At 45.8% G+C, this 26,020-nt stretch overlaps 1 protein-coding gene across 4 annotated transcripts in view; it reads right to left on the bottom strand.

The window, feature by feature from the left end:
* Positions 1-217: 217 nt before the first annotated feature.
* tcf7l2 (transcription factor 7 like 2) overlaps positions 218-26,020 on the bottom strand; it is a 170,234-nt gene continuing 144,431 nt past the window's right edge. The window contains exons 7-15 of one of the 4 annotated variants that reach the window (XM_083635491.1): positions 22,381-22,483; positions 20,160-20,246; positions 11,296-11,436; positions 10,617-10,776; positions 8,665-8,772; positions 6,869-6,917; positions 5,968-6,018; positions 4,665-4,737; positions 218-1,352 (exon numbers count right to left, since the gene is read on the bottom strand). In XM_083635491.1, the coding sequence (XP_083491617.1) occupies positions 911-1,352; positions 4,665-4,737; positions 5,968-6,018; positions 6,869-6,917; positions 8,665-8,772; positions 10,617-10,776; positions 11,296-11,436; positions 20,160-20,246; positions 22,381-22,483 (1,214 nt within the window). In that variant the 3' untranslated portion in view covers positions 218-910. Of the gene's footprint in view, positions 1,353-3,964; positions 4,038-4,664; positions 4,738-5,967; positions 6,019-6,868; positions 6,918-8,664; positions 8,773-10,616; positions 10,777-11,295; positions 11,437-20,159; positions 20,247-22,380; positions 22,484-26,020 lie in introns of all 4 variants that reach the window. The other 3 variants (XM_083635488.1, XM_083635489.1, XM_083635490.1) reach the window with 3 other exon arrangements.

Raw genomic sequence — 26,020 nt, 5'->3', positions numbered from 1 at the left:
CGCTTACCTTAAGAAAAAATATTTGTACAATGTATTAAGAAAAAAAAAAGTCAAAAAGAGACACATACAAGATACAACAAGCAATCTCTAAAGCAATAAATACTACTGGTCCTAGCGTTGTGACATTTTGAATTGAATACCCACAACCCTCCCACCCGCACCTCCCCCCCAAGCCCTCCCAACTTTCCTGACTCCACCCCTTTCCTGACTCCACCCCGAAGGTAAACAACATAAAGAAAAAGACAACGCAATGGAACGATGCATATTTAACACAGTAACCCCTCCCCCCCATTATTCTGTACATTTAAACAAGAACAAGTAACATCACAATGAAAGTTGTTCCTCAGAGAGGTGTCACCACTAGGTGTCACCACTAGCCTCATGCCCTCCTAGAGTTTGAACAGATGTCATGATTGGTTCGCAAGCTCGTATTTAATACAAATAAAGAAGGAGAACCAACTCTTTGAAGAAAAGGGCTCATTGAATACTCTAGCCTACCTTTTTATATCCATCTTTTAAACATTTTGAAATTGAACTACATATTTTTCTGTTGCACTGTTTAACACTACAAAAAAGACAAAACAAAATTCATAAAAATTTTGGCAGATTCACAAAGCTATACTACAGCTCATTGTATTATTTCTTTATAATAATTAGATTTTTTTTTGATAATGACGGGTCAAATATTGACCAATGAACTTTTAATAAAACAAAAAACTAAAATTTGAAGCCGTATGGCACAGAAACATAAAAAGGAAACAACTGAATGCAAGTGAAATATTGAGAGAGAGAGAGAGAGAGAGAGAGAGAGAGAGAGAGAGAGAGAGAGAGAGAGGGCCTAGAAACAGGTGTGTGTGTGTGTGTGTGTGCAGAGCTAGAAAAGAGGATAAGGAGGAGAGAATAGGGTCGACTATTCTATAGACTTGGTCACGAGCGACAGAGGCTGGGGGCCGGTGGAGGGGAGGAGCGAGTGGGAATGACACAGCGATGCCGAGGGCCGGGGGAGCGAGGACGCCACGGAGGAGCCGGGCCGCCGCGAGGACGACACGTGGCCGTGCTCCAGGGCTCCGTTGTGGGAGGAGGCGCGGGGCGCCACGGAGGAGGTGTCCAGCTGAACCAAAGAGGGCGGCCCAGCCAGGAGGTGCGGGTGGTGGAGTGGCTGGTGGGCCGGTTTCATAGTCAGTGAGAGAGGTTGCATTTGTTCAGTCTGAGGTTTGGACTCTTTTGAGGAGGGGGAGGGAGCCACCGAGGAGGGGGAGGATGGGGGGGAGTCTAGTAAGCTTCCGTCCGAAGAGGGAGGACTGGCGCAGCTGCCTTCACCTTGGATGTAGCGAATGCACTTTTTTTTTCTCCTGGGGGACAAGGCGAGAAAGAGAGAGCACGTTTTAGTGTCGCGTCTTGAACCCAACACAGCTGCTCAGCACTGTTGCCACTTGAATGCACCAGTTTCATTTTGCTAAAGCAAATTGTTATTTATGAACTGATTTGAGACAAGAATTGATTGATTCCCCCCCCCCAGGTGCATTAAAGTGGCTGTGTAGACCGTGTGCCGAGAAAAAAGTTGCTAGAGATGACTGTCATCTTGCCAGCAATACACCATAAGACAAGACAGACAGGTAGGAGACAGCAGGGGAATGAAGAGTGGACACCATGATGATGATGATGATGGGAGGAAACAGTGATGAAGAATAGATCCATGCTGTTGTAATGCCTGCCCTTCTGAATGCTGTGTAAACTCGGCTAAGCTAAGGAGCTCAGATTGGCCTATTCTCTACAGCTCCACGCGGCTAGCGGACCCGTCTCATTCCAACTCTCTCTCCCCTCTGCTCGTCTGGCTGGAACTCTCTCGTCTCCTAAGGGGACGCAGTTTTGGATGCGGGGCGAAAAAGTCAACAAGCTCCACACTACCCTGCATCTGCCCCAAAGACACGAGTGTGTGCGCGAGCAAAGGGGTCAAGGCATCGCGTTTGCATTTCTACCTGGGGCCGCGACCCCCCCCCCCCCCCCTTCCCCTCCCCCTCCCGCCCCCCTCCTACCCTGTCTGCTGGGCCGGAGGCCAGTGGAACCAGATCCAGTGTGCAGCAGCACTAGGAGGGGGGGGGGGGGGGGAGGGTTAGGAGAGAATGAGAGGGGATTGCGTTTATCTGCGGTGACTCTGCTGTGCGTGTTTGTGTTCAGATTTGGTTAAGGGGGGGATCTCTGCCCACCTCGTCTTTACCCTGACCTCTGCTCTCCATTCCCTCACAAGGACGCCTGGAGGCCGTGGAGTATTTAAGCTCTCAGGGACAAGAAGGAGAGGAGGTGGTCAAGGAGAAGCAGAACACGGGAGTTGGCTTTTGAAAAGACCAGGCGGATCTAACTGTTGGATTGAGGTGAGGCGTGTTTCTCAAGTCATACCCCTGCCTGCAATGCTGAAGGTCAAACGTTCTGCACAAATACGTGGAAGTGAGACAGATGAAGAGAGCGGATTAGTGAGATAGGAAGACAAACAGGAAGTGGGACACACAAATCACATGAGAGGATTCACAACATTTGGATTGCATGCTGGAGTGAAACATGCATTTCTGACAAGCTCAATAGCACGAGCACAAAACACCGGAGACAATAGACAAATAGAAAAGGTCTGGAACAGAGTAGGGAGAAGGGGTTGCTTCTAAGTGCTTTGCACATTGATAGCATTGGGCGGTGCAGAGTATTTATAATATGTAAAAGCTATCGTTTTGCTACCACCTACATGTCGTGTTCTGCAGTGTCTTTCCCAAGTGATAACTGTCTGTCAAACTGCTACAAATGAGCTAATATCCATTTTTTAACAGACATATTGATTCATAGTATGTGCCTGTGTAGGTTATTGATTTCCTCGTCTCGGGGGGAATTACACCAGATGCATCTTTTAGGAAACGGAGCCCAGTGAGAACTTTGAACCTCTCGGCTCCTAAAACGAAGACTGAACGAGTCCTCGCCTGGTCTGCCTGAGACTCAACTGTGTGTGAAGTCACACTGATTTCAGAGAAAACAGCACAAAAAAACGATAGGTGGGCTGTTCAAAAGTGGCTAAAATGCAACACTAACTTGATACAGACTGAATATATTTTAAAATAGAGACTGACTTTATTATTATTATTATTATTTAGCCTAGTAAAATAATTGCAAAAGAGGAGAAATGAAATGCGCAGCAGCGGGTGCATGCCTCTGGTTGACCACAGTGATGTACAACACCAAACACAATGTGTTGCGATGGTCGACAGTTGTGTGTCGAGGACGAGTGGGGGGGCAGGGCAGGGTGCAGTGCAAGCCAGACACAGAGAAGGGTATTACTTAGCAGAAACAAATACCTACCATGGAAATATTCCCAATTCAAAGACTGCTTGTGTCAGAACAGAAAGACAACAGGTAGGGACTAAGTAAGGGTTATTAGAGAGGTGGAGAAGGAGGAAGAGGAGGAGGAGGAGGAGGAAGAGGGGCATAGAAGAGAGTGTCACTGAGCGGGCCCTCAAGAGGAAGCAGGGCCAAATTTGTAAGCATAACATCGTTATTCAAGGGCGCCAATTAGGACATACATGACAGTTAAGATGGGAGGCACTTATGCACGGCCCGGGTGGAAAATGGATTTCAACCATAACAACTTTAGACCCTAAGAAATGTTATTCCAAACTGCATTGGCAAACCGTGTTCTTGCCATACTTATACAAGATATTTTATCCAGATTATATATACAGCAATCCTGTTAACAAATCCATTTTCCGCCACTGGGGGGCTTGAACCTGCTTCTAAGAGAAGAATCGCTGGAAGGGAATTTACAGCAGGAAGCTCCTCAGTGAGGAGGAGGAGCAGAGGAGTTTGCCATCTGTTACCACGACGATGGAAACACGGTTTTTTTTAGAGGGACACTGAGCAAATGATAAAGGAGAAGGAGCTTCTCATTGCAGATGTCCTCCTCCCATTGGTACTACAGGAGTTATACCTGCATGGTTTGCACCATAAACTCAGCTGGTCAAGCCCGAACAAGGCACGACACTTCTTTGGGGTATTTGCATCTGTTAGCCAAAGAGGTAGACACAAACATACACACAGAGACAAACACAAAAGAAAAGAAAAAAATGGACACGTCATTGCACAGACAAAAACATGTAGCCAGGGCTTAGGTTTAGGCTGGCAACACTGGGATGTCCTCCACACTGACCAAGCCATCACGCTCCAGATCCTCCCAGCCCCGACCTGCCAGTTTAGGATTTCTGACCAACCGCAGTGAGGCTTACTGTGCATCCTGCAATGATCTGACCAACCACAGTGAGGCTTACTGTGCATCCTGCAATGAAACCCCTGCAACCCCCGACAAATATGGGGATCATCGGGGGTAAGCTTTCTATTGAAAACACATATACACAGACAGACACCATTCATACGGACACACTAGCATACGCCGGGAATACCCTTCTTCCCAAAACAGGCAGTAAGAATGGAATGGTGGGACCTAGAGACAGGCTAGACTGGCAGGGCGTGGCTGGAGGAAGCTGAGAGGTCACGATAGCCTGGCCGAACAGACAGAGGAGAGGGGGAGGGGGGGGGCAGCGGCAGAGAGGGAAGAGCGGGGGGAGGAAGTCCCAGCGTACGGTAACAGCCTTCACCTGGCCCCGGCCTGTGCAAGCACACACCATACACACCTGCACGGGCCACACCAGTTATTCTGTTGATCGAGCCCAAAGCGCGCCCGACACTTCTTAGGAGCGCTCAGGTCTGTTGAGGCAAACAGGGCAGGGAAGCCAGCAGAGAGGAGGAACAGAACCAAAATAGAAACCAGGAGAAAAGGAGGAGAGGAATAAGGAGAAAAACAGATAACGGTGAATCTATGAAGCTGGGCTGTGGCTGAGCTAGAAACCCCTTAAAAACAAAAAGAGAGATGCAAGCCATTCTCAAGTCTCAAGTCTCAGCCTTAATAGACAGGACTGTCGGAAGACACAGTTAGTGTGTTTCAGACATTAGTAAAGTCAAAATGCAGGCAAACCATCAAATTATAACAGTAAAAACAAAGAGCAAATATTAACCACAATAACTGTTTTAGGAATGCAATCTAAATTCTAAGTGGAGATGAAGCTAAAGATGAGATGATGCATATTAGGTAGAGAGTAGATATACTGTAGGCTGGGGCAAGTGCAGATTGGATTGATTTACTGGTAGCTGTTATCGATGCTCTATTACTTGAAGAGGAGAAGGTCAAGGTGGCAGAAATAGGCAACAGTAGCAGATTGCTAAGACAGCAAAGGGTGTGAGTTAGGCCTAAGACTTAGACTCTAGGGTTAGCCTAACAGTGTGAGTTAGGCCTCGCCAGGGGAACCATTCAAAGAGTCCTGAGACCTGGCATCAACTGACCGCTTCCACCAACATTGACTTCCCGCTGCAGAAAAGCTGCCGGTCACTTTCGACCTCTACGCAGTAACGTTGTTATTTAGCAGCGGTAGAGCGAAGTGACAGCAGGTCAAAGGTCGTGACATGTCATTTAAAATAATTGTGGTGGGTGACGGTGTGTTTGAGTCCAGGCCTACAGGAAAGGCACAAGCTGAGCTACTGAAGCGTATAGATTAAGGAGGTTTACCCTGACATCACATCCTACAATAACAATCTGTCTTTAACCACTTCCTGCCATACTGTGCTGCATCGTGATTTCGCCAAATATGGGGGAAATGTCCTAGACTAAATTACTAATAACAACATGAGTAAATGGATGAATATTTAATGAAATATACTTTTGCTTATAGTCAAATAAACAATAGCAACATTTTTTAAAGAAAAGAAAGCAGCAAACAAAGCAAATGTAACAAAAAAATCTAGAATTTAAACTTAAGCCTGCTCTCAAACTTCCAATATTGCACATTCAAGGATGAATAAATATACATAAATTTAAAAAGAAGGAAGAAAAAAAAAAAAAAAAACAAGTTAGTAATTTAATACTCAAAATGACATTAGCACCTGTAATCGGAGGGAGTGAAAGGCAAGGGTTTGGAAAATATTCTCTGTGTTCTGAAAAAAAAGAACAGATAGAGAGGCCTTCAAGAAGGGATCCGTCACCAAAACGAGCGCAAAATACAGAATAACAAATGGGCATTTTCTCCTCGTCAACTCACAATGTGATCAGAAGAATATGAATCATAGGTAATAAAATGGATAAATAATAGAATTAGCAAACCTCCTTAATTTTAAGATGTGGGTGATTTTTTTTTAAATGTTGATATAAAAGCATGCATGAAGGCAAGCAAGGGGCAGCCCAACACACACACACACACACACACACAGTACAAGCGCAGTCTATCCGCAGGGCACAGGCATTAAAACACAGGGCCACGCACACACAACACTGGCAACGTTAATGGCTCTCACAATGCTTCAATTTCACATTCTCAAAAACACACATATCACAGTCCCAGAATGCTAAGGGGCAAAGTGGGGAAGGGGAGGGGAGGTCAGAGGGGAGGTGAGATGGAGTGTGGGGGGGTCATGCATATTCAGTCGTTATTAGCTGGGGAGGGCTAAGGAAGGATGTGGAAATGAGGGGGGGGGGGGGTTACTAGCAACTCTACCATTTAAATATTGCATTGGGTAGCATAACTATACACACAAAAAAACACACAAGCCAGGCACAATAACACAAAAAGGGGAGGGGAAAAAACAGTAAGTAAAAAAACAAAAAGACAGTAAAAAAAAAAGACTTGTATCTGGTGAGATGTCACATACGCCTGACACATGATGTCACATGACACATGATGTCACATGACACATGATGTCACATGACACATGATGTCACATGACACATGATGTCACATGACACATGATGCGGCTCTTCTAACATGATAGATAATTGCAGCTCACTTACCATTGCCCTCTGCTTGCTGCTTTTCCCTTTTTCTCTTCTTCTTTTTCCCCTGTTGGTTGGCCAAAAATATAGAAAGAAAAAGATAGAGACAGACAGGAACCTTAGTTATTATATTGCAGAAGGCCCGAAACAAAAGATAGAGACAGACAGGAACCTTAGTTATACCATGGTCTGGGTGAATACTCGATTCTGATTGGCTGCAAGGTGTCCATTAATTTGTGATAATGTACACGTAGCTAAATGGTCTGTTCACCGTTCATATCAATACGTCAGGATCACGACAGAGCCGTTTGAGCTCTATACCACCGTTAACGCTTAATATGGCACTTTTATAAGTTTAGAAAAAAATTTAGTCGGTCAAAGTAACTATTTAGATTAGTGCTCAGTTTATTAAAATACCGGCTATTTAGAAATCTGATTTTTGTTCTGGTCAGCTGACAGAAGCCGGGCTCTCAGCTGTCAACTGTCAAACCCTCTGTTTACAACTAGCAGTGAGCAGCAGCCAGGCGCTCTGGGAGAGCGCGCGCTGCCTCTTATCACTTATCAAAGAGGAAAAAGACGAGATCAACAAAAAGAAAACAACGAAATGGGCAGTTAACAGCAACACACTGAGAGACGTCCTTGTACAAAACATACCTGGACTCCAACATACTGAAAGCAGATGGTTTTCAGTCTACTCCAGCCTTGCGTTATTTACGTCTTATAAGACCCCGCAGACGTTAACGTAATTCCCTGGAATGCGAGTTTAAACAACCCAGTTACATGGCGTTGCATTCTTAGACATTGCCGTTTTATTTTGTATGTTGTTACATAGGCTACAATTGGCCAAATTATTAGTTAGCTTGACTCTAGAATTATGCCAGGTGCAGCAGGCACTAAGCGGCCATTTTATCCAATGATAGCCTAATAGTGAGCAGCCGAGGGGACTATTTTGTCTCGCCGGTTCTCAACTCATATTCAAGGTTATGAAAACTACATTTTGATTGCAAAATGCATGGAAATATAAATGAATGGTCTTGTTTTGTTTCTTTGGCAAGTGACCATGGTATAAGCGGGTTAATGCACTTCAGGGTGTCCATTATCAGAAATTATTGGACGACGTGGAGGTGTGAACCGTCCCAGGCGAAGGCGAGGATGGTTGCCGAAAAAGATAGAGACAGACAGGAACCTTACTTATTATATTGCAGAAGGCCCAAAAAGAATAGGGCTGATCTTTGTGTTGACTTATTGATTCATTCATTCTGCCTGCTTTAGTTTGTATTGTGTCTCTGCCCTCCGGTTTGCAACAGCCACTCCAGGCCACACCACAACTCTCCCTCCTCTCTCTCTCTCTTCTTCTGCTGCTGCAGGCCACACCACAACTCTCCCTCCTCTCTCTCTCTCTTCTTCTGCTGTCATCTTTGCTCTTATGTTCCCCTGCTTTGTGAACATGTCCACGGCGGTCTGGTCTGGTCTGGTCGGGGGGGGGGGAGATTTCTCGATGGCTGCTCGTGGAAACCCGCTGGTCAGCGTGATCCCAACGTTGGACACAAATTAAGTGATGTCTTTAGGTTGTGCAAAGAACAAAGTGTCCAGAGAGCGAAACCACAGAGCCAGGCTTCATTTAAAACAATCTTGTGGTCCGCCTTTTGTTAGGAATCCGACAATTCGCAGCGTTAGGGCAAAGCAATCTGTCCGCTCTCACAGGTCCGTATATCAAACAAGAGAGGCTAGTTAAAAGGCACTGGTCCTGCGTCACGTGTCCTTGGGAGGAGGGGAAAGAAGGGCCGTTACGACTTGTAAACTTCAAAACTTACATAGTTGTCTCGTGCTGACCAGCCCGGGTACAGCTGCATGTGGAGCTGCCGCTCTTTCCTGGCCAGCTCGTAGTACTTGGCCTGCTCCTCCCGTGATAGGGCGTGCCACTGAAGAGAGAGAGGGAGAGAGAGAGAGAGAGAGGGAGAGAGATGGAAAGAGAGAGGGAGAGGGAGGGAGATGGAGAGAGGGAGAGAGAGAGAGAGGGAGAGAGAGGGAGAGGGAGAGAGAGAGGGAGAGAGAGGGAGATGGAGAGAGGGAGAGAGAGAGAGAGAGGGGGAGAGAGAGGGAGATTGAGAGAGAGAGAGGGAGAGAGAGAGAGAGGGAGAGAGAGAGAGGGAAAGAGAGGGAGATGGGGAGAGAGGGAGAGAGGGAGGGAGAGAGAGAGGGAGAGAGAGGGAGATGGAGAGAGGGAGAGGGAGAGAGAGAGGGAGAGAGAGAGGGAGAGAGAGGGAGATGGAGAGAGAGAGAAGGAGAGAGGGAGATGGAGAGAGAGGGAGATGGAGAGAGAGAGGGAGGGATATGGAGAGAGAGGGAGAGGGAGAGAGAGATTGTCTCTACTTCCTTGAAGACCAGAGTCAAAGCTACATGCCAGTCAGCCATGTGGGCCACCATGTTGCCCCAAAAACCCTTTTAACTTTGCGATAGGCTATTCAGTTAGACTAGCCCAGTGTGTGTGTGTGTGTGTGTGTGTGTGTGTGTGTGTGCCATGTTGTGTTCAGTTCAGTTCAATCTGGGAACACAGAGTCTATCAGTCTGACGACTAATAATGACCCTGGGACAGACGGCCGATATGTATAGTGGATGACCCCGCCAAGACTTCCACGGTTATTGTTTATTTTTTTATTTGACCTTTATTTAAGCCGGTAAAATCAACTGAGAAGCAGTTCTCATGTACAATGATCAGCTGGCCAAGAGGCTTTCAGCAAGAGTGTATAAGAGAAACACAGTCAACACAAGAACACAAGAAACTGCGAAAAGCAGTGCAGACATCATACATCCATAAATATACTATGTCCAAGAGAGGAGAGGTCTGCTCAGCAGGTCCAGCTGTGGACTATGAGCTGTTGTGGAAGATGTTTGAATGCATTGAGTGGCATGTGAGTTCTTAGTGTGTCTTGAATCAGAACCTCAGTGCTCCAATCATTTCCTGCAGCAGAAAAGAATGGCGGCCCGTGACAGTGTGGACTTTGGGGACGATGGGCATAATGACGTGACTGGATCTGAAGTGGTCATCGCTGTGGGAAGTGTGCAGGAGCTTTCAGAGGTACTGTGGCGTCTTCCCGCACGATTCTTTTGTAGACAAGTCGGAGTCAGTCATGTGACTGCCTGGTGTGGACTTCACACCAGGCAGTCACATGACTGACTCCGACTTGACACTGTGAAGGGAGGGGCCAGTCCACCAGTTTGTACAGGTCACAGTCAGTCCACCAGTTTGTACAGGTCACAGTCAGTCCACCAGTTTGTCCAGGTCACAGTGGTGAAAGCAGATAGCTGCTGAGTGGTGGAGTGGGTCAAGTTTGTTAAGGAGGCCCTCTGGTGCCATTTTATAGAGGATGATTTACAGTCCGTTTGACGGGAGGATGGAGATGGAGCTGATCGATTGTAGGTCCAGACGACATTTCAGCCAATAATAATAATAATAATAATAATAATAATAAATAGCTGTGCATGAGACGTCGTCAGACTGTAAACAATGACGTCCGCTCAACAGAGTCATGCTAGCTGTCAGACTGATAGTTTGTGTTCAGACTAACCCAGTGTGTGTGTAGTGTTGTGTCAGTGTTAGTGTGTGTGTAGTGTTGTGTCAGTGTTACTCTGTTTAGTGTTGTGTCAGTGTTAGTGTGTGTGTAGTGTTGTGTCAGTGTTACTCTGTTTAGTGTTGTGTCAGTGTTAGTGTGTGTGTTGGGCTGTGTCAGTGTTAGTGTGTGTGTTGGGCTGTGTCAGGGCTTACCCTCCTCCCCAGGATCTGGTTGATGGCGGCGCTCTCCTTCAGCGTGCACTCAGCCACCACCTTGGCCCGCATCTCCTTCATGTAGAGCATGAAGGCGTTGAGAGGCTTCTTTATGTGAGGCTGCTTCTTCTTCTCCTCCTCTTTTTTAGCGTCGTGTTTCCTGCGCGGCCCAGAGGACAGGAAGTGAGCCCAGAGGACAGGAAGTGAGCCCAGTCAACGTCAAGGGGAACTTCACCCAGAAACAATGCAGATTTATTTTGCACATGACCTCACACATATCCAGGAAAAGATAACAGTTTTGCAGGCATTCATTTAGTTTGACAGTTATTTAGAGTTAAGTTGAGTTGAGTTGAGTTGAGTTGAGTTGAGAATTGAGTTGAGTTGAGTTGAGTTGAGTTGAGTTGAATTGAGTTGAGTTGTGGACCAGTCATGTCATTCATGCACAAATGACATCACTGGCCCACAAATTGATCAGAACTCAAATCAACTCTCAATAACTAACAAAACTAAATGAATGTCTGCGAAACTGTTTACAGTTTTCAGGCACGTGTGAGATCATTTGCAAAATAAACCAGCATTGTTTTTGAGCGGAGTTGTCCTTTAAAAGGCAGGTTCAAAGTGGCAGAGTTTGACAGAAAGGTTTTGAGCACATGCACGGCGGGGGGGCGGGGCTACTCACGAGCTGTTCAGGGAGCTGATGTCGCTGTGGGATGACTCCTGCTTGACGTTGGGTGTGACGATGGCCGGGTGGGGGATGCCCGTGGCGTGCAAACTGTGGTGAGGCGGCACCATGTGTGGGGGGAATCTGGAGGACAGAAGACTGTGTAAATCGTCAGAGTGGACACGGGTGAAATGGGGAGATGGAAACACATATATATAGTATATACAGACTGTACAACAAACGCTTGGCCGGGGATCAACTCCATCGCCATGTTTGGACTAGGGATGCACCGATGTGAACATTTTGGCCGATACCGATAACCGATATTAACATTGCTGGTATGGCCCGATAACCGATATTTACTGATGTCGATATGATCTGTATAAAAACACATTTCTATCATAATAACATTTTGTACATACTGAAAAACACATGTAAACACTGTGAATTTGAAAAAACTATGCATTTCTTTATTTCCAAAACATTTGGAAAAGCCCACAAATCATAGATTTATCACAATGTTTCCTCTCAATGGGAAAATTTTTGGCTGATACCGATAACCGATATTAACATTGCAACATCGGACCGATACCGATATGTTAAAAAATGACTAACATCTGCCGATACCGATATGATTGCCGATATATCGTGCATCCCTAGTTTGGGCGTGACGTCAAAGAGCGCCGCGCTTTTGCAATTTCTTTCACAGAAATGGAGTTGCCGTTTAGCCACAAGACAATAAATGCACATCCATACAAACATGCACATGTTAAAATGTTAACGCCCGATTGCTGAATGCTTATTTCATGAGCAAATTAGCACAAATTCTCATTTTGAAATGGGATCATCTTTCTACGTCAAATGTCACACATTTTAATGGACGGATGGAATCCAGCCCAGACACTCTGCACAAAAGTATTCTCTGAATCACAGAAGCGACTACAGTAAAGCATGGCAGAGTCTACAGTAAAGCATGGCAGAGTCTACAGTAAAGCATGGCAGAGTCTACAGTAAAGCATGGCAGAGTCTACAGTAAAACATGGCAGAGTCTACAGTAAAGCATGGCAGAGTCTACAGTAAAACATGGCAGAGTCTACAGTAAAGCATGGCAGAGTCTACAGTAAAGCATGGCAGAGTCTACAGTAAAGCATGGCAGAGTCTAGAGTCTACAGTAAAGCATGGCAGAGTCTACAGTAAAGCATGGCAGAGTCTACAGTAAAGCATGGCAGAGTCTACAGTAAAGCATGGCAGAGTCTACAGTAAAGCATGGCAGAGTCTACAGTAAGGCATGGCAGAGTCTACAGTAAAACATGGCAGAGTCTACAGTAAAGCATGGCAGAGTCTACAGTAAAGCATGGCAGAGTCTACAGTAAAGCATGGCAGAGTCTACAGTAAAACATGGCAGAGTCTACAGTAAAGCATGGCAGAGTCTACAGTAAAACATGGCAGAGTCTACAGTAAAACATAGCAGAGTCAAAGACAGTTGGGAAATGGGCCTGCATTGTATGGCAGTGAGAAAGTGCAGTTGCGCAGCAAGGATAAAGCTCTCATGATCAAGGCCATTTTGAAACAACCCAAACGACCCAAACACACTGAACACTCGAACCCCACGTGTCCTTGTTGTGCGTTTAATGAAACTCAATTGGGTGAGTTGTATGAAGCGATTGAGGGCTCTGCACACCTTGAGCTTCTGGAGTGTGTGTGTGCATCCTGAAAGCAGGGGGAAGGGGAGACTGACTCCTCACAATATGCCTACAAGGAGCAAGGTTATGTCTGTCTTAACAATTATCACCTGTAGAAGCTGGGGACCCCCCACCCCCCCCGACCATCCCCCCGGTAGTTTTTGTCGTGCTTTCCACTATAGATGCCTTCGTTCTGTTCTGTGTCATTGAGGAAAATTGAATTTTATGATGATGGTTTTATCATGAATGCTATGAATGTTGCAGGTTTTGTTGTGAGTAAAGCAAGCTGCAGTGTGCCTTAATATTAAAGCTATATATATATATATATTTACATCTTAAAGTCATATTCTTGAAGAGTAGGACAATGTGCAATTTTAATTGTTATTATTGCACATAACTCAAAACAGAAGCCTGTTTTGCTCCAGTGTTTTCAATGATTCAATGAAACCACTTTCAAGTACATCTAAAACTTTTTTTTAGCTCTTACAAACTGATATTCCTTGTAATCCAAAAGGTACTGGAGCACACAGATCAAGGTCCCTATCGTTGCATCGGCGCTGTTTCTAGGCCGAGCGGCTGGCGCAGCTCAAATGAGTGGGCGTGGACCAGCGCACTTGATATCGTCGTGCTGGCGCTAGACGCAGCCTCAACCATTACAACTACGCCTTTTAAGCGTAAAATTATGCACCGTCATGCTCATTGGATAACTGCAATAAACGAATCGCACGCTTGCCTTTTTAGCTCCAATTCCAGTGATCCCGCAAAACCAGACGAAAGCCAAACGCTCTGCCCCCCCCCTCCCTTTATCCAGTCTGTCTGTCTGCATTATAGGCTATTATTCTTATTATATATATTATTATTATGCTTCTCAAACCAATCTAACTGCAGTTTCAATACTGCAAGCATGTAAATACGCTACACTATAGCAAGATCAAAGTGAAAATAATGTACTAAACGCATCAGCTAGAAAAATATAGCCTATTAGATTGGTGAAGCTGGGTGCTGCTATGTGTTGTGTCTGTTTGAGCGAGGGAGTCAGAGAGAGAGAGAGAAGGGTGACTCAGAGGCAGAAGAGCACTGGCGCACTGAATAGGCCTGGTTTCAGAGAGAGACAGAGAAGGGTGACAGGGGAGAGGCACAAGTGCACTGGCGCACTGAATAGGCCTGGTTTTCAAAGGCGCAAAGCGCTAAATTTACGGCAGGTGCGAAGATAGCAGTACGCCGGTATTTAAGGCAGACACGCCCACTTTGGCCCATTCTGGGACTGCGCCACGCCCATTCGGCCTAAAGCGCATTTGGCAGCGTAAAGCCATATTGATATCGTCCCAAAACAGGCGCAAGGCACTTTTTTTTGCGTTTAAGGCCCGTTTTAGCGCCGAAGGCTTGTGGGAGAATAGGGCCCCAAGTGTATAATGAAGTTTTATTTTTAATTTTTAATTAAACTAACGTTTCGACACTACTGTGTCTTCATCAGACTTAAGAGTTAAGTTAACTCTGATGAAGACACAGTAGTGTCGAAACGTTAGTTTAATAAAATAAATAAAAAAATAAATAAACTTCATTATACACTTGATCTGTGTGCTCCAGTACCTTTTGGATTACATCCAAATATCTAAGTATCTGAAGTCTGCCTTTTCTGAGAAGCACCAGACCAGCCTGCTTGGCTGCAGAGGTTAAGACGCGCTTAACTACATCCTGCATGATATTCCTTGTATCAGAGCTCTCTGTCAGACCTAAAAGACACTTTAAAATGTACCGTTTGAAGGATCCTAAAGTTGCATGTTATATAGTTATGTATTATGTAACATGTTATAAAGTTGTATACTTTTAGAGCGAAGGGTCAGAGCGTCTAACTGGGTGGCTTACAATTCATGAATTCCTACCCAGAAATATTGTGCACTCGCTGAAAACGTTCTATCAAGGTTAGAGGTCGACCGATTAATCGGCCGGCCGATTAATTGGGGCCGATTATTGGCATTTTTAATTAATCGGCATCGGCCTGCAAATTTTTTTTTTTTTGGCAGGCCAGGCCAGGCCAGGCCAGGCCACCGGGCATTTGCCCGACGTGCCCGATTATGCAGTCCGCCACTGAATGTGAGTCTTCTCATGCACCCATGAGCCTACTGTAATGTTACGTTTCCTCAGTCACCACCATCTTCTGCAAACACACTTCTCCCATCAAATGACAGCAAATCTAAACAGTTACATTATTATTATTATTATTATTGTTAATGTATAGAACAGTGCATGAATGAGTTCTCTGACATACTGCTCTCTCGCTATAGCCTACCAGTCACTACTAAAATCTATACCGCATAACCCAATGTATTTTTCTATTTAATAAAAAGAATAATCAAAAACATGTTACTGTACTGGCTAAGATAACATCTTATATTAGATGTAGGCCTACAGTATAATGTTATATTCGATTTTCAATGTGCATGAATGGATAATAGAAATCTAGGCTACTAGATTTCTTTAAAAAAAAAATACCAACAGAAGAATATTGCACATTTTTTGGGGGTGCTACCCACACGTTTAGCTGTGTGTTTCTCATTCCACGAATGCACAATCCTTACAAGTTGTACCCCGTTGTAAAGGTGATTAATCAGGCTTTCCAACTATATAAAATACAATACCAATTGGTATTATTAAAGGGGAGAAATAATCGAGCAAAATAACGTTTCCAAACTTTTTTTGAGGAGTTTATTTTAATCGTATTTTATCGAATGAAAAAAATAATAATAATCGGCATTATATATCGGCCATCGGCCGCCCTGCTCTCTAAAGATCGGCATCGGCATCGGCCATTGAAAAAGCAATATCGGTCGACCTCTAATCAAGGTGAAATAGCACTTTTAGGTGTTAGTCTCTATTTGGAAGTGACCGGCTCCCATCCTTTTCTGCCAATTCAGCATTGTCAGCGGCAGTGACATTTTGATCTTTCTGCCTCGACACTCCTATCATCATTTCATCATCTCCAGCAGCTCCATCTATTGAGGCCAGAAAGGCCCCATCATCTCTGAAATCCTTTCCCAGGCCAGAGCAGGCACAGGCCCCGCCCCCCTCTGTAATGATATGCGCCAGATTATCCCAACGCCATTGTGTGTCTGTTTACGGTACCGCGTGGCTCGGCTGCACGTGACCACACACACATTTAGGAGAGAAGGAAAGGGGGATGAAGGAGGAGAAAAAGAAGAAGGAATAAATCTTTTTTTTTTAAACAGCTCATTATCCGGCTGTGTCTGGCTGCATGGCTCCGAGCCAGAATATAATGATGAGGATAAAGTCGGCAGGAACAACTAGTTTGTGTTGGAGGCCGTCTCAGGGGAGCCAGAGCCAGAGCTGCTCCCCCCTCAAACTCTCTCTGCCTCTCCTTTCCCCTCGTCTCCCCTTCATCACTGACACATGGGCTGTTTGTGCCATGTCATCCGCTGATGGGGTGCGCTCGCTCGCCCGCGCGGCAGCAGTGTGGCTGCAGATCGCCCATCATTAGTCTCCTCGCTCGCCCCACTTCCTCCCTCCCGCGCTCTCTCTCTCTCTCTCTCTCTCTCTCTCTGTGTGCACTTGTTAAAATCTCCTCTGTTCCCAGATCTATTTTTTCTTCTTCCTTTTTCTCTCTCTCTCCCTCCGCCTCTCTATACTCCTCTCTGTCCCCCCCACCCCCCCCCCCCCCCCCACATCCCCCCGGCCACCATGGCACAGCCCAGGTTATGGTTTAAACATGACGGCCGTCCCTTTGAAGCGCGGGGGCATCATCATCGTCATCCAGGCTCATCAGCGGCGAGCGGCGCCTTGGACCAATTTAACCAACGCACAGAGAGAGAGAGAGAGGGGGGGGGGTAGGGGAGACGCGGCACGGACCCCCAATCCAACCCGCCCACCCCCAACCACCCCCGGGCTCCTACGTCTCAATCTGAAAGGTAGGAATGGCTGGTGGGGTGGGGGCATGTGGAAGAGGGGGGGGGGGGGGGGGTCAGTGTCAGCCAGTGCCATTTAATTGCCAGTGTGAACTGGTAGCCCCCCCGTGCCTGTTTAATGTATAATGACCCGGCCGCACGCTTCTCCCGTTGCCCAGGAAGAGAGAGGGAGCGGGATGATGACGGGGGGAACATATCAAAGGGCAAGCTTAAGCATAAGGGGGCGAGGGGGTCTTCACATCCTCCCACCTGTCACACACACACACACACACACGCACACACACACACACACACACACACACACACACACACACACACACACACACACACACACACACACACACAATAAGAGACCCGCACTGGCTCCAAGCCCATTATCAAAATAATGTCTTTCATTTGCTCCGACGACTGTCTCTGCTCTCCTCGGCTCTGTTCCTCCTCCCTCTCCTCTGTTCCTCCTCTCTCTCCTAACACCATGTATTTTTCAACAGGACCCGGGTGGAAGGTGTTTCACCGCGGGACCACGAGGTACGAGTGCGACTCCATGAATCCTAATTGGGCTCGTGGTGCGGTGTGGCACGGGGTGCGGCACGGTGCGGCACGGGGGACCCGGGACTGAAGCAGGCAGCGCTCTCCTCCTGCAAAGACCTGACTCCAGACACGAGTACAAGACCGGGATGTCTATCCGCTCAGCTCTCTCCTCCAGTCAACCTGCTTCCCTACAAATCACCCGGCCTGTCAGAACAGTCTGCTCCCCTCTTTGAACAAGCAGCAGCCAGTTGAAACCTATGAAAGGATTTCTCTCCTTTTTGCTAACACAATTAGCCACATTTCTACTGTGTTTTGTTAACAAACCGAAATGGATTTATTCTCCCTCTGCCCTTTTTTCTTTTTTCTTTTTTTGTGTGGAGATGTGTTAAACCTTCCCGTTCTCCAGAGAGCTCCCAGAGCCTTCCATCTATTCAGTTATACTAATTCAATTAGGCCTCATCACAGGGCATTAGCTCTTCCCCATGGCCCCAGCCAGCACATTCAATTAAATAAGATGATCACAATGTAGAGGCTGTCATTAAGGGAGAAAATTAGCAGTCACTTAAAACTCAGGTGGGCTGGATAGACCTGCTGTCTGACCTTTGACCTGCTGTCTGACCTTTGACCTGCTGTCTGACCTTTGACCTGCTGTCTGACCCTTTGACCTGCTGTCTGACCCTTTGCACCTGAGACCTGCTCAGTTTGGCCTAGGATGGACTGGGGGGGGGGGGGTGGTATGGTATGGTATGGTATGGTATGGTATGGTATGGTATGGTATGGTATGGTATGGTATGGTATGGTATGGTATGGTATGGTATGGTTTGAAGTTGGAGAACTGGCAAGCCAGACACATGTTTATTTACAGAGCACAACCATTACAGAGGCTGTCCGGTGTTACTGCACTCTAGTAGCTACAGCATCTATCGCACTTTGTCGGCAAGGCATGTACTGTTTTATCATTCTTTTATGTTGTTTCTTACATGTCTTTGTCCTTCTATTGCCCTTTTTTTATCCTGTCTTTTGTTGTTGTTACCTGAATGACGTGAGTGTCATGATGATCAAGAATTACAATGTATTTTTATGTCAATACGAGGGATCAGCTGAGCAGCATTTTGGTAAACAAACCGCGTCACTGGGTGGCAGCGTCACTGGGTGGCGATGGCAATGGAACCCTATGGAGCACAAGTGGCGCGATCAAGGCTGATTGTCTCACTCTAGCCAGCTAACTCTGTTTACATTTTAAAAACTGCGACAGTTCACACAACTTTAACACGACATGCATATATTATACATCGCTTATCAAAATATAAGCGATGTGATGTATAGTTTTTGAGATATTAACGTTTGTTTGGCACAACTCATACTATTATCTGCCGCGGGGTTCCGCATTTCTGGGTGGCAAGTGATGTCACGCTGATTCGTCCTGTAGAAGATTAACTTGCAGCTAGAAATGAATTAAAACAGACTTTTTGACTTTTTATATGAAGTGCAGGTTGGACTAAGTGCACGAGCTTATAGGCTCACGGGCCAAAGTGGGTACAAATAAACTCAGTCCTGCTCTCTTCTCAGGGCTTCGCTATAAAAAACACCGCTCCCCTTCGCTTCTCCTCCCTCCGTGCATCTACATTCTACATGATCCATCAATGTCACAGAGGTCTAAACATGGCCGCCCTCACAAGCTGCTTTTCCAATCAGGATGGAATTAAAACTGAAGACTCGACACCGGCCCCTTCCCAAGTCCCCAGCTTGTACAGGGGGGGGGGGGGGGGGGGGGGTGGAGAGAGAGAGGGGGGGGGGGGGGAGGTGGAGAGAGAGAGAGAGGGGAGGAGGAGGGGTGGAGAGAGGGAGAGAGAGAGGGGGGGGGAGGAGGAGGGGTGGAGAGAGGGAGAGAGAGAGAGAGAGAGAGGGGGGGGGGAGGAGGAGGAGGGGTGGAGAGAGGGAGAGAGAGAGAGAGAGAGAGAGAGAGGGGGGGGGGAGGAGGAGGGGTGGAGAGAGGGAGAGAGAGAGAGAGAGAGAGGGGGGGGGGCTTTTTCCCCTCTCTCTTTTAGCCACTCTGAGCGACACAAATCATGAGCTTTTCTCGTCCGCAATTAACTCTTTCTACTGCCCACACAATATGGAGGACCTGTGTCCTCAGGGGAACAATAAGCAGTTTAACGCCAATTGACAAACAGACACGCATGCACACAAAATGGCAACAAACACACACACACACACAAACACACATGCATGCGCACACACACACACACACAAACACACACACACACACACACACACACACACACACACACACAGCCCCCACGGGTGCACTTAAGTCCAGAGCAGCACTTGAGCTGGACCCTAATGGGCTGGACCAAAGCACCAGCCAAGTGTGGAGCCCCAGCTTTCTATCATCTAGTCCCCCTCTTCAAAGTGTTGCTCTGTTTGTTTGTCTGTCTGGCAGTGAGGAGGACGTGGCCCCGCTCATTTCACATCTGCCTGACATGCAGTGTGGGGGTAAACGTTCTTCAGGGGCCTCATTAGAAAATGATAAATATAATTAATATTTGAGCACGCTAGCTGGAGCCCACGCTGGAGAGTTGGCCTTTTGAACACAGAGATGGGGAGTGTGAGCTCTCCTTAAGGGAAAAGATGCTGCATGTATGTGTGTGCGTGTGTGTGTGCATGTGTGTGTGTGTGTGTGTGTGTGTGTGTGCGTGCGTGCATGCATGCGTGTGATGCCTGTGCACTGGCCTGAGGCTCAACTCACCTTGACATGGATGCGTTGACAGTGAGCGCAGTTGGGTATGGGTGCCTAAACCCAGCTGTTGAGATTGGATAAACAGGTTGACCTTGCCTGGGAAGGGGAGGAGAAAAGAAGAAAGGAGAGGAGGTAAGGGAACAGGGTTGACGGAAGAGGAGAAGAAGGTAGAACCCTCTGTCTCTCTCTCCTCTCCTCTTTATTCTCATTTGATCAGGACAAAAATCTAGGGGATTGCAGAGTGCCCCGATCAAAGGGAGGAAAACTCGGGACAATTTGAACGCCACAAATCTTGATAGGAGCGGCTAATTAAATTTCATAACCCCGCGCTCGGTGTCGACGGAGCGGGGGCCCCTTCCTCCCCGAGCTGGAACTAGGTGTTTTGTTGTGATAATTAAAGACGAAGCGCCGGTCTCTTTAATGGAGCCATCACGCTAATTGAGGTCTACACATCCAAAGACAAACAATAATGAATGTAAATTTATACCAAAATAAAGTGCAGCAAATCAAAGGGCGCTGCGGCTGCGCTCGGGGCCTCTCTCGGTATTTAGATGGCGGTGAGAAAACATTAAATTAACAGAGCTTAATTTGTAGCCTTTTGTCATATTAACAAATGTTGACAAGAGTTACCAGGGGAGAGCCCCCGTGTGGAATTGTGGGTAAAATACGGGCAATCACGGTTCATTACTCTAATTGAACCATACAGAGACATGCAAAATAGCATTCGCCACAAAGAGGTGAGTCGCGGTTTGGCGGGGGCCCGAGGACGCAGTACTGGGCTTTTTTGTGGTCCAGGAGCCCAGTGCATTACAGGAAATGAGGACAGGTATGGTAGATCTGCTCTCTGCCCATGTGGTGACCACCACTCCAACACAGACAGAGAGGACAGGTAAGGTACTGCACTCTGCCCATGTGGTGACCACCACTCCAACACAGACAGAGGACAGGTAAGGTACTGCACCCTGCCCATGTGGTGACCACCACTCCAACACAGACAGAGGACAGGTAAGGTACTGCACTCTGCCCATGTGGTGACCACCACTCCAACACAGAGGAGTCCTCACTAGCTGGGTTTCCATCCAAATGTATCGCAACTTTTAATCGAATTTTCAGAAAGTCGGCAAAATAAAATGCACATCTGCAAAGTCGGCAAAATAAAATGCGCGTTTCCATCCACTGCTATTTTGCGAATTATAGAGCTGTCAATCACCTCGTGTTTGGGGCTGTCTGAGCTGCTGATCAGCTGCTAGACCTGATATACAGCTCTGTTAAACACATCTAACGTTATTAATTTAAAGTTTCTTGATGATCTACAAGTAGACAAAGGTACCATAACGCCATTTCTGGATTACCAGGTGCGACTCGGCAAACTAACGTTATAATCCCAACCCAACAAAATTGTAACATAGCAACGTTTGTGGACGTTGCTATGTTACAATTTCGGCTCCAAAATTGTAAAATGGTAATCCACGGAGCAGATAGTAAGTGAATACAATTTCATTCAATTCTAGAAGTGAGTCGCCTTAAAGTTAATATCCAGTCTTCTTCTGTTTACCACGGTGGGTATTGTGCTGCATTATTTACCGTGTGTAGCCCTATTGTGTGGAGGCTACACACGGCATGTCATGTTTTGCAGTGATCAAGGCAAACTGTGTTGTTTTTGAATGGAGAGACAACGGAATATTGCTTAAACTGTTTCCACCGCACGTTTCGCATTTTCCTTTTATCGATACACCCGACTTTTCCGCCTCCCTCAAGCGTGAAAACGTTTTTGCGATATTTGGAGGTTTTTGCGAATTAGGCAGCGTTGCCACTCAGTTTTTTTATGCGCAAATTGAAATTTCGCATCAAAACAGGTGGGTGGAAACCTGACTACTGTCTCCACTTGTCCCTTGTCCACTCCATCTTTTTCATCTTTACAAGGTCAGTTATGGAAGCTGTCTCCACTTAACAAGTGGAGACAGCTTCCATAACTGACCTTGTAAAGATAAAAAAAGATACAACATACTGCTGCTGGGAACACATGTAAGGTGATACCTGCTTTTATCATTTTCACCATTTGCTCTTTCATGATTTGGATGTTCACTTGTTATATAATGATTGATATGATTGACATGCTGTCATCTGATTCTGTGCCGCTCACTGGCCTTCTCACACATGTGATAAGTGAATACAGTATGAAGAGTCATCATCATCATAATAATAATAAAAAAAAAAGGGTTTTGCTTACTGTGGTACTAGCCATCCTAGCGGATGGGGGATCTGGCCGACAGCGCCAGGCGACAGTGGATAATACGGAGATATGTCTGGAGGATGGGGGTTCCTTGGGATTCCTGTGGACGAGAGAAGATGGTTGGAGGTGGGAGGGACAGAGGAGGTGGACAGGCAAGACGGCGACAGAGGCACAGCCCGATCTGGGCGGGTTCTGTGTGGTTCTGTGTGGTTCTGTGTGGTTCTGTGTGGTTCTGTGTGAGAGCAGTTTGGCATGTTGAGCGGGGGCAGACATGATCACAGGAGCGTGGCTGGGAGGAAGAGGGCTCGTGCTCTCATGTGAAACACCTCTGCTAAATCATACGTCCTGATCAAAGGGCGGCGTGACGTGACGTGACGTGACGTGACGTGACGTGACGCGACGTGACGTGATGCGCGACACGTCGGAGGAGGCGAGAGAGGAGAGGAAGAAACACCGACGCCATTCTTGTCACATTTGCCTCGTGAATCAGAGGATTCACAATGAGTTTTACAAGTCAACAAAACACAGTAATACAATTACAGCGATTCCCTGTGATCAGAGAGCTGCTGCATTTAGTTTACACTGGCATACTGACTGGATGAATATACGTTTAGTTTACACTGGCATACTGACTGGATGAATATACGTTTAGTTTACACTGGCATACTGACTGGATGAATATACGTTTAGTTTACACTGGCATACTGACTAGATGAATATACGTTTAGTTTACACTGGCATACTGACTGGATGAATATACGTTTAGTTTACACTGGCATACTGACTAGATGAATATACGTTTAGTTTACACTGGCATACTGACTAGATGAATATACGTTTAGTTTACACTGGCATACTGACTAGATGAATATACGTTTAGTTTACACTGGCATACTGACTAGATGAATATACGTTTAGTTTACACTGGCATACTGACTGGATGAATATACGTTTAGTTTACACTGGCATACTGACTGGATGAATATACGTTTAGTTTACACTGGCATACTGACTGGATGAACATACGTTTAGTTTACACTGGCATACTGACTGGATGAATATACGTTTAGTTTACACTGGCATACTGACTGGATGAATATACGTTTAGTTTACACTGGCATACTGACTGGATGAATATACGTTTAGTTTACACTGGCATACTGACTGGATGAATATACGTTTAGTTTACACTGGCATACTGACTGGATGAATATACGTTTAGTTTACACTGGCATACTGACTGGATGAATATACGTTTAGTTTACACTGGCATACTGACTAGATGAATATACGTTTAGTTTACACTGGCATACTGACTGGATGAATATCCGTTTAGTTTACACTGGCATACTGACTGGATGAATATACGTTTAGTTTACACTGGCATACTGACTAGATGAATATACGTTTAGTTTACACTGGCATACTGACTAGATGAATATACGTTTAGTTTACACTGGCATACTGACTGGATGAATATACGTTTAGTTTACACTGGCATACTGACTGGATGAATATACGTTTAGTTTACACTGGCATACTGACTAGATGAATATACGTTTAGTTTACACTGGCATACTGACTGGATGAATATACGTTTAGTTTACACTAGCATACTGACTGGATGAATATACGTTTAGTTTACACTGGCATACTGACTGGATGAATATACGTTTAGTTTACACTGGCATACTGACTAGATGAATATACGTTTAGTTTACACTGGCATACTGACTGGATGAATATACGTTTAGTTTACACTGGCATACTGACTGGATGAATATACGTTTAGTTTACACTGGCATACTGACTGGATGAATATACGTTTAGTTTACACTCTGGCATACTGACTGGATGAATATACGTTTAGTTTACACTGGCATACTGACTGGATGAATATACGTTTAGTTTACACTGGCATACTGACTGGATGAATATACGTTTAGTTTACACTGGCATACTGACTGGATGAATATACGTTTAGTTTACACTGGCATACTGACTGGATTCCACCATTTAAACTACAATCCTTTTCAAGTTAAAGTCAATACTTCGGCATGTGACTCAAATTAATGGGTGACTACTTCAATAGCTAAATGTAGCGATTAATATTAGGGTTTAACAGCATGTATTTTGACAGTTATGACAATGTTGAAGCAGGACAAATGCAGTATTTAAAGGCTCCTTCTTCTTCTGTTTACATAAAATTCCAACGGTCCAACTCATCCTCAAATTTATCAAGAATTTCAAAAAGACAGCAAACGGTTTGTTATCCCCCCCTGCTGATGAACGACGACAGAGACGTCCGACTTAAGGACAGCTCTCACCGAGGGCGTCGCTCAGCGATCACAGAGTCGCTTTCACTTTCCGTGGCAGCTGACAGGCAAAGAAACCGCATCAACAAGACGTTCGGAATAAACGCCTTGAAATTTAAAAATAACTTTCTCTCTCATGACAGACTTGAAATAGGGAACACTAGATGAGCGTTGGGGGGGGGGCGCAGCAGGGAAGTGTGTGTGTTCATTTTGGGATGGTGCCTGTCCCCCTGTCCCCACAGCTGGCTTGGCTGTTGTTGCAGAGTGGTCTTTTGGCCGGTACCGCTTCTGCAGCAGAGTCCAAGTTGTCGTCACGGATCAGCGCTTGGCCGGTGTTGATGGTCACACCCAAAGTCCCACAGCTGAACCAGGGATCCAGAAATGTGCCTTGTGAGGGACTTTCCAACATTGATTGGCAACAGTGCCTTTGGAACAGTCCAGTCCGTGTGTTTGGAAGAGTCCAGTCCGTGTGTCCAAATAGACAACTTGACTTAAAAAAAGGCTTTGAGTTATCTTGGATGAAAAAAGCCTTCAGTTAGCTAAGGCGAGGTCTATTAAAAGGACAGCCTCACCAACGTTCTCCCATCGCCACGCAGTGCTCACGTCTTAATATAGCTCGTTAATTAATTAAGCACTAAACTCAATTAAGCAGCACCATTAAGCACTACATTAAACGGCAGCTGGCTCGTTATTCCCCCTTTGTAAGGACCATTATAATAAGGGAACATTATTACCTAAAAACATGACATTATTCACTGCACTGAAAACGCATTAAGCTGAAAGGATGTTGCTGAACGACAGCAGCACAACGAAATGCTCCGTCCAGATGCTCTTGGAAAAGGATGAAATTGGCTTAAAAAAAACCATATGCTGAATAGTTTTTGGACCTGAAGCTGCTGCTGCACGATGATATGGACACGTCGGTATCTGCCGCTAAAGGCTTGAGAAGGAAATATCAGCAGAAACAAACATTTCTGCGGATATCATGGACCCATAAAATTATGCTGAAAAGACGCTAACCCGAATCCAGGGAGAGCATCATCCAAGCCTGTGGGATGAATCTTACAGTTTTGTTTGAAAGAAAATGTTACATAAATTAAAATATGGCATGTTTCACGTATTTTTGCCCAGTGAATGTGTGCATTTTGAAAAGCGTTGTACTTAATGTCTGCATCAGGAGTAGGCATAATATTGTGTTAACTCCACTACAGGAGAGACTTGATGTTCTCTGACATTAGGTGGGAAAAAATGTGTGCTTATATCGGTATCGGCAATCGGTACAAATCGGCCAAAAGAGTTGGAAGATATCAGCATATGGTGCA

Source organism: Poromitra crassiceps (genome assembly GCF_964638095.1).
Source record: "Poromitra crassiceps genome assembly, chromosome: 4".
NCBI lineage: Eukaryota > Metazoa > Chordata > Actinopteri > Beryciformes > Melamphaidae > Poromitra > Poromitra crassiceps.
The sequence above is the reverse complement of the archived record's forward strand: the minus strand, read 5'-3'. Positions and strand labels throughout refer to the sequence as shown.